The sequence below is a fragment of the Metarhizium acridum genome (assembly GCF_019434415.1).
Source record: "Metarhizium acridum strain ARSEF 324 chromosome Unknown scaffold_320, whole genome shotgun sequence".
Taxonomy (NCBI): Eukaryota; Fungi; Ascomycota; class Sordariomycetes; order Hypocreales; family Clavicipitaceae; genus Metarhizium; species Metarhizium acridum.
The window spans coordinates 878677-887016 of record NW_027094027.1 but is presented as its reverse complement, the minus strand read 5'-3'; the positions used below and the strand labels follow the sequence as shown (position 1 = coordinate 887016).

The 8340-nt window shown below is 43.3% G+C and overlaps 1 protein-coding gene across 2 annotated transcripts; it reads left to right on the top strand.

Annotated features, from left to right (window-relative positions):
- Positions 1 to 4584: 4584 nt before the first annotated feature.
- AGP3_1 (General amino acid permease) lies at positions 4585 to 7516 on the top strand. 2 transcript variants are annotated; one of them, XM_066120615.1, is made up of 3 exons: positions 4585 to 5828; positions 5953 to 6663; positions 6732 to 7516. In XM_066120615.1, the coding sequence occupies exons 1-3, from the start codon at positions 5528 to 5530 to the stop codon at positions 7403 to 7405; spliced, it is 1686 nt and encodes a 561-aa protein (XP_065974450.1). In that variant the 5' UTR covers positions 4585 to 5527; the 3' UTR covers positions 7406 to 7516. The 2 variants fall into 2 exon arrangements, with proteins under 2 accessions (XP_065974450.1, XP_065974451.1); XM_066120616.1 differs by having other exon boundaries at positions 4585 to 6663.
- Positions 7517 to 8340: the final 824 nt, after the last annotated feature.

The window sequence follows — 8340 nt, the reverse complement described above, 5'->3', positions numbered from 1 at the left end:
ATTATAATTCCCTTGCTTGTCCACTATACACTTCACACAACGACTCGAATTGGAAACGGAGGCTTTACATTAGGAAAATCCTATATGGGCGCAGTAAGCGTAAGCCTTTATAAGGGATAAAGACGGATTGTTGATTATCGCAGAAAGAAGGTTATCCCGGCGAAGGGAAGAAGCAGATAAAGCTTTAGACCGCTATTTTAAGACACGGTTAATTGACATAATAGCACATAATAATGGAAGAAAGAAAACGCACGACACTTAAGCTGGCCTGTTTTAATAGCCTTAAGGACAAGACTAATAGAGAAGGGGCATAATATTACGAACGACACTATATAAGACACGGGACGGGACCGCACCGGCTAGGACAGGCATAACCTGTGGGTATAAGAAGAAGGCAAGGGCACGTGACCAGCCACGTGACCTAAGAGGTGATCGAAGGGGTCGATGTTCGAACACATTAACCAAGGAGGATCGAACCGACCGAACCTCGAGCCAGTCGATTAAGGTTTGGAGGGATTGATAGTCGAGCCAATTAATCCAGGGCTATAATAGAGAGATAGACGAGTACTTAAGGAGGAGGTATTCCCATAGCTAAATAGTCTAGTTCTCTATTAATTAATCTAAGCAATAGTCTTACTATTAAGAGTTATACTCTTAACGGCCTTATTGTGATACTACTCAAAAAGCTACTCTGTAGCATTTAACCTGACTTACTTCCTAAGAAACAGACCTACTGTGCCTTAGAACCTAAGCCACCGTTACAACGCGCTTAGCCGAAGAGAGGACTTGAAATCGGATAAGTAAGTGAATAATACACCCTTACTACGCGCCACTAAGAATAGGAACCTTATACTAGGCACCTAAGAAATTAATATAACCTGGTAAGTTAAGCTAAATAAAATATAAATGCATTAGATTACATCATGTATTAATAATAACAGCTATCTAGACAATTGGGAAACGAAAACGCATCTATCTAAGAAAGGTAAGACCTTCTTGTATAATAAACGGTAGTATATTCCTAGTACACTTTAAGAACAGCTTATTAAGGAAATACACGAGCACCTATTACACGGATATTAGGGTGTAAAGAAAACGATTAGTAGGCTAAGAAGATCGTATAACTTCCTAGAAAGCAGAAAAATAGTACAAGAAGTTATTAAGAAATGCGACACGTGTAATAAAGCAAAATTAGCGCAATACGCACTATACGGAGAATTACAACTAATATTACCACTTGAAAGAGCATAGTAAACTGTTACAATAGACTTTATTGTTAAACTACTAAAGTTAAAAGAACCTATAATAGGAGTAGCTTATAATAGCATTCTAGTTATTATGGATAAACTCATAAAATACGCCTACTACATTCCATACAAGGAATCAAGTAATACTAAGGACTTAGCGTATATATTCTTTAAAACAGTTATTATATAACATGGATTACTAATAAAGCTTATATTGGATCGCGATAAATTATTCACCTTAAACTTTTAGAAATGCCTTATAAAGACTATAAAGATTAAATAAAGCTTATTAACGGCATTCCACCTATAATTAAATGGACAAACAGAAATCTTAAACTAAATACTCGAATAATATCTGCGAAGCTATGTTAACTACTAATAGAATAATTAGGTAGAATGGCTACCACTAGCATAATAGGCTTATAATAGCTCTGAGATTAACAATATAAAGATGTTACTATTTAGGGCAAATTACGGATTTAACCCTATCATTAAAACACATGTAACACAGAATGTGAACGCGCTAGCAGCTACAACGCATGTAGTAACTATAACAGAAATACAGAAACACTTGTAATAGGAATAGATATTTTTGCAGAACCGAATAAAACACTACGCGAATAGAAAGAGATTACTAGCGCTAATCCTAGAGGAGGGATATAAAGTATACCTTATTCGTAAAAACATTAAAACTAAGCGACCTAGCAATAAACTCAACTAGAAGAAAATTAAACTATTCCTTATTAAACGAAAAATCTTAAATACTAACTACGAACTATTATTACTAGATGGAATGAGAATCCATCCCATATTTCATATATTGCTACTAGAGAAAGCACCAGATAAATCTATAATCGCTATAAACATTATAATAAAAGATACTAACGAATACGAAGTTAAACGGATACTTAAAGCACGGGGAGATACAAAGAATCGTTATTATCTCGTTAAATGGAAGGGATATTTAAACTCCGAAAACACCTGGGAACCAGCTAAGAATCTTACGAACTACTTGACGTTGCTTGAATAGTTCTACTAGAGAATAAAAACTTATTAGGAATAGGGAAACCTAAGTCTGCTAGAAACTTAGGTGTCTGATTGAGCATGTTAGACTCTAACTCCAGACGCTCCTAGGCCTCTAACTCGTCTAGACTCTTCACACTACGAGCGATTATCTCCGTAGCCTTTTATCGTAAAAATTTCTCCTAACGACGAATCCTTTGTAAATGAGCTATCGCCCGCTCTAAATCCTCCTTGGCCGAAGCACGTTCTCTGTTAAGACGATTCTTTTCGCGAAGAACACGATTATAAGTATCCAAAGACGTTCCGCCCGGATTATAGCTGGTGTAACCACGTAAAGCACATTCGCTGCACCTGTCTTTCCCTTTAGCGATAATGCACTCTTGATTGTTTTTTCGACACGAATCGCAGGAAGGCATAATAAAGCCAAAGGTAAATATAAACTCGGAAAGACGTTTATAATTAATCTTCTGGTTAAGGCGAGATCGCTATTTCGAAACACGGTTAAAAGATATTGTGAAAAGAATAACGAAGAAAGAAAAAAGGGAAAAGAGGGGAAGGAAGAGAATACTTACTAGACGAAACGAAATGGCCTTAAGGATAAGACTAATGGGGGAGGAGTATTATATTACGAACTAAGGGTACCTGAAGCAGTTGGCCGGCGTTATAGGCCGCTAGTATGCAGACAAGAATGGGGCCTAATAGGATCGTAGGTTACGTGAGGGGATCAGATGGGATTAGTTTAATTTAACTTAATAGATTAGAGAGGATTAACCTGATCTAGCACGGGGGATTAAATAGGATCTATCTGATCTAGGACTATAATAGAGAGATAAACGAGTACTTAAGGAGGAGGTATTCCTATAGTTAGATAGTCTAGATCTCTATTAATTAATCTAAGCAATAGTCTTACTATTAAGAGTTATACTCTTAATGGCCTTATTGTAATACTGCTCAAAAGCTACTCTATAGCATTCAACCTGACTTACTTCCTAAGAAACAGACCTACTGTGCCTTAGAACCTAAGCCACCGTTACATTAATTTATATAATTTTAAACTCGTTTTTTTTCTTTAATATTATAGAAACCTATTAATTAATAAGAAAATTATTGAGTATTTAAGGAAACTAAAGTTACTTGGTAATGTTTAAAGCTATAAGCGCTAGTTAAAGTATTGGGGTAATTACCGCGAGGCTCTTTTAGCTGTGGCACGCGATGCGGAGCGTATCATAAATTGAGTCCTTTTTTGAGCGCTTTGACGATGGCCGCGAATCGCGGCCCGCGATAAGCTTCAACGGCTTCAACAGCGGCTTTGGCACGATTGACGGGAAGCTCGTGACGCGGCAAAAAAAGAACTATCTTACTATGTATGTAAGAGGGACTGGAAGTCAGGTAGCCAAAGTAGGGGTAGCTGTATTGTAATAACTAAAGCTTATCCTATTTTCTAGTTGTGCGAGATGCAGGGGATATGGTCCCGAAGCCCCCGTTCCACGTGACGTTGTCAATCGCGTTGCAGGTGGGCGGGGTTCCCCAACCACCTTACAATGTACCTTAAAATATTATTATGAATATTTACCTAATAAATCCTATAAGGTATAAGTCTCATAATAACTACACCTTAGTAATAGTGACCTAATAATAATGAAAAAAGGCCTCACAAAGGATATTGTTATAGACCTAGTTTACTAATAATTTAATTGCTAGTGTAATATATTAAGTGTTAATTACCTACCTAGGTAGGTACCTACGCGCGCGGCCCTTAATTCTAATAGTAGTATAACTATTATAAGATAAGTCTTAAATTATTATTAATTATTAAAAGTCTCATATATAAAGTAAAAAATTCTATTTAGCTATCCTGTGATAGATGACAGCCAGAGGACAGTCACCAGAAAACCCCTTAGCGCGCTATGGTAGGTAGGTAGGATCCACCCGGCCACATAGACAGCCTGGTCCAATGTCAATAGTGTCGTACCTGGCCGGCTGGACAGTTGGAGTGCTCCAAGTCCATATTTCTACCCTTCAGCTGTGGTAAAATCCAAGGTTCGGATCCCGTTGTTACGTATGGAGGACCCCGACGTCGAATCGATATTTCGCTTTTCGCTTCTACTCCGTAGGTTGCAAGTGGATCCGATGGCTGCATTAATCTGAGATCAGTTGACGAGATCTGGACCCTGGCAGCAGACGAAAGCGGTTAACCGCTGTCTGGTTCGGGGCGCATCAAATGACTCAGGCCTGCTGGTACTTCCACAGAGCAATTGCTGGGAGGCACGCCCACCAGACTCGATTGGTGTCCAGTCGTCCTTTGACCAATTATAACAACCAGACATTTGAGCCCTTAATTCAGTATTGCCCCATAACGTTTTGAGCCCCTTTTGCGTCCCGCTCTATCAGTTGAAGCACTGCCTTATTCCAAAGCCGAACAATATGTACAAGACGACCGTTGACTTCTGCAATTGCAGGGCCATTGGGCGAGCCACCAGCAGCATCGGGGCCACCGCCTAGTCCGTTCTTTAGTCTGCGCATGCCGACTCGTGGCGCCTCTCCACGATGACGTGATGAGAGGTAGGCCAGGCCAAAAGCCAACGCATCTCACGGCTGTTATCTGATACACGGCCATCAAGTCACAAACTTATTGCACTTCCGTAGTTCTTCGGAAGAAGGTAGTAATTTTAAAAGGTCAGCATTAACCCTCATCCCTGGAACGGCTGCTCACCCCCAACACATTGGGGCCTTGTAGTCTAGGCGGGCCCGAACATGGCGTCAACTGGTCCCTTCCTTCATGTCGCCATTTTCTCGGCTCCCTGTTGGCTGATCCATTTCCTTAATCGCATCCATGGTGGCGCAAGTCAGGGCCGCAAAGTCAATTGGTGCTGTCAGAAATCATAAAGTATCAAGCTACGTTAACCGAATCCGTCCGTTGGAGAGATGAGGGGACCAGAACAAGGACGTCAGATAGGACCAGTTGGCTTCAGAACCTGGGCAAAAAAGGGACCCCTCCCTGAGTCGTTTTCCCATCTTGCCATTTCCCATCCTTTCCTCTTCTTAAACTGGGCTGGTGGACCGTTTCTTTTCCTTTCTTCCCTTTTACTCTTCTGTCCCTCCCCTCATCCGTCTTTCTCCCGTCCCATCATCTTCACCTGCCAGGAATATTATCTGTGCTCCTTTTCCAGCCTCCTCTCAAGTGTCTGGCTCCTATACCAGGGTCAAGCCCAGTCGACCCGCCTGGGCGACGGGCGCCGGCCAAGGACAAGCCAGCCATGTTTCGGAAGGCCAAGTCCACCGAAAAGAGCCATGCCGAGCCGCATCCGGGAGACAGCTCGGCCGATAATCTTGACGATGAGGTAGCAAACCCGCGCTTCAGCACATATGGTTCGCCTCATGATTCTAGTGGCGCCAGCCTTATTGACCCCGACTCTGGAGTCAAAAGAGGTCTTAAAAACAGGCACTTGTCAATGATGGCCCTGGCTGGCATCATTGGCCCAGGTTTGTTGGTGGGCGCGGGTGGCGCTCTGAACAACGGTGGCCCAGCGTCTTTAATTATTGGCTTTGGGGTTATTGGTACGTTGTTTCTTGGACCTGCGTCCGAATCTCACCTGTCCGTGTAACGTGTTGATATTACTCCGTGCTGGGTATGACAATTACGAGCGAGTTGGTCCCGGCTAACCGGCTCCGCGCCTCACAGGCGTCATTGCCTTTGCAATCATGCAATCCCTCGGAGAGGTGACAACGCTGTTTCCAGGAGGAGGCTCATTTGTTTCGCTGGCCGAGCGCATGGTTGACAAGTCTTTCTCCGTTGCTGTGGGGTGGAATTACTTCATCATCTGGGCTGCCGTGCTGGCCAACGAATACAACGTCATTTGCAGCATCCTCACATACTGGGCTCCGCAAGTCCCGTTGTGGGGTTTCTTCCTCATTCTTTGGTTCCTTTTCACTGCCTTTCAGCTTTTGGGCGTGGAAGCTTTTGGCGAAGCCGAATTCTGGTTGGCGCTGTTTAAGATCTTGGGCCTGACTGCGTACTTCATCTTCTCTATCGTGTACGCCGCGGGCGGTTTGGTTGGTCAAACGGATTCACTGGGATTTAGATATTGGCACGACCCTGGAGCCTTCAATGGAAACGGATTTCGAGGCGTAGCGGTCGTCTTTGTCTTCTGCTCTACGTTCTATGCTGGTATAGAATCCGTTGCTGTTGCCGCAACGGAAACAAGAAACCCTGGTGTGGCTGTCCCACAAGCGATCCGTCAGGTGTTTTGGAGAATCATCTTCGTTTACATGGGATCAGCACTATTCTTTGGCATAACTTGTCCCGCCAATGCAGATGGCCTTGTCAACGGCGGCGCCAAGGCATTGCAGAGTCCCATGACAATCGCAATTCAAACTGCGGGATGGAATGGAGGTAAGCTAACCTAGAAACTACTCTCACGATGACCCAATGATAATACCATACTTACCGTGTTGCACCAGGCGTCCACCTTATCAACGCTTTCATCCTAATCACCTGTTTGTCAGCCATCAACTCGTCAATTTATATCGGATCGCGCACCATTTTATACATGGCTCAGTCTGGTAAGGCACCGAGGTTTATTGGTTGGACCAGTAAAAAGGGAGTGCCTGTCTGGGCAGTTGTGCTCACTAATGCTGTTGGCTCTATATCCATGATGAACGTTTCTACTGGCGCGTCCAAGGCGTATGGATACATTGTTAACCTTTCAGGTGTCAGCACCTTTCTGGTATGGGGTAGTATCAGCTTTATTCATATTCGCTTTCGGCGGGCTTGGACTTCTCAGAATCGAAGCTTGGACGAAATTTCTTTCAAAAGCATGTTTTACCCATTCGTCGCATATTTTGGCTTGGTTGCCAACGTATTCCTCGCCCTTGTTCAAGGATGGACGACACTGTCACCCTTCAATGCTGGCAATTTTGTCGACGCATACATTCTTTTGCCACTGTTTGGGTTAATATATCTTGTGGGGAAGCTGTACTGGGGAAATAACGACAAATTTAAGCGTAGTTGGGAAATTGATCTCGACAGTGGCAGAAGAATAGATTTGGATGGTAAAGGGATTATGACTGCAGATGAAGGTTATATCGAAAGTGGCAGAGCTTCCATTTGTAGAAGAATCTGGAATTCGCTTTGATCATACAACTATATATTTACTTCAGAGAAGCATGAACGTGTAGTACGTGTTGTGGCTTCCATGCCTACGTGAACGCTACGTGAGCAAAGCTCAAGTTAAATAATCGGAGAGGAGGAAGAGAAACGGAAGACGCAGTAGCCTAACGGTTCCAAATTCTAAGATGGACAGTCGCGCGCAAAGCTTTCCAGTCTCCAGTGGCCTTGGCGGTGTCTTCTTCGACCTCCTTTGATGATAGGGCCAGCGGGCCAATTCTGGAGGCCGAGGCAGACGACTTCGTCCACCCCATTGCCAGTGGCTGCGGACTTCCAGCAGCTTCCAATATATTCCAGCCCAATCCTCGAAATTCTGTATGCAAAGCGGATATGGGAACCGCTGAACTATTCCCCCGTTTATACATAGTTAAGATAATGTTTCATTTTAATTACCCTGACGAAGGAACGGTTTTCGGTGACGTGTATGACTCTGATAAGTTCTGCGCAAGGGTCTTGCACGAGCTCAGGCTTTGTCCCTCAAAAGTATCTCGCGTTTGTGACAGACCACAGGAGTGTTGATAGTTACTAGAGCTTTAGTCACTGAGACCCCACTCAAGCATATCTAATAACTGGGCTGTTAGCGACAGTGTTTGGTGCCTTCATGTTCCTTCCGGATCTTTGTGCCCACGTAAGCAGTAAGTAGTACCTAAGTAGGTAAGCTCTTGTTTAATACCATGCCACCCTCTCATGAAATCCTTACAGTTAAACTGCTAGATATTTGATGATAAATGGTATAGCGGCGTCAAGGATTCTATGTGTATTTTGCCGTCTTCCTGTAGGGATATGATCTCGACTTGTTTACTTCCCTTGTTGGGACATCATGGCGAAGATCTAGACTGACGTGGCAGATATCTCTTCTGACCACAGCACGGATCTGGTCTAACTGGATACCTTCTCGGCCAA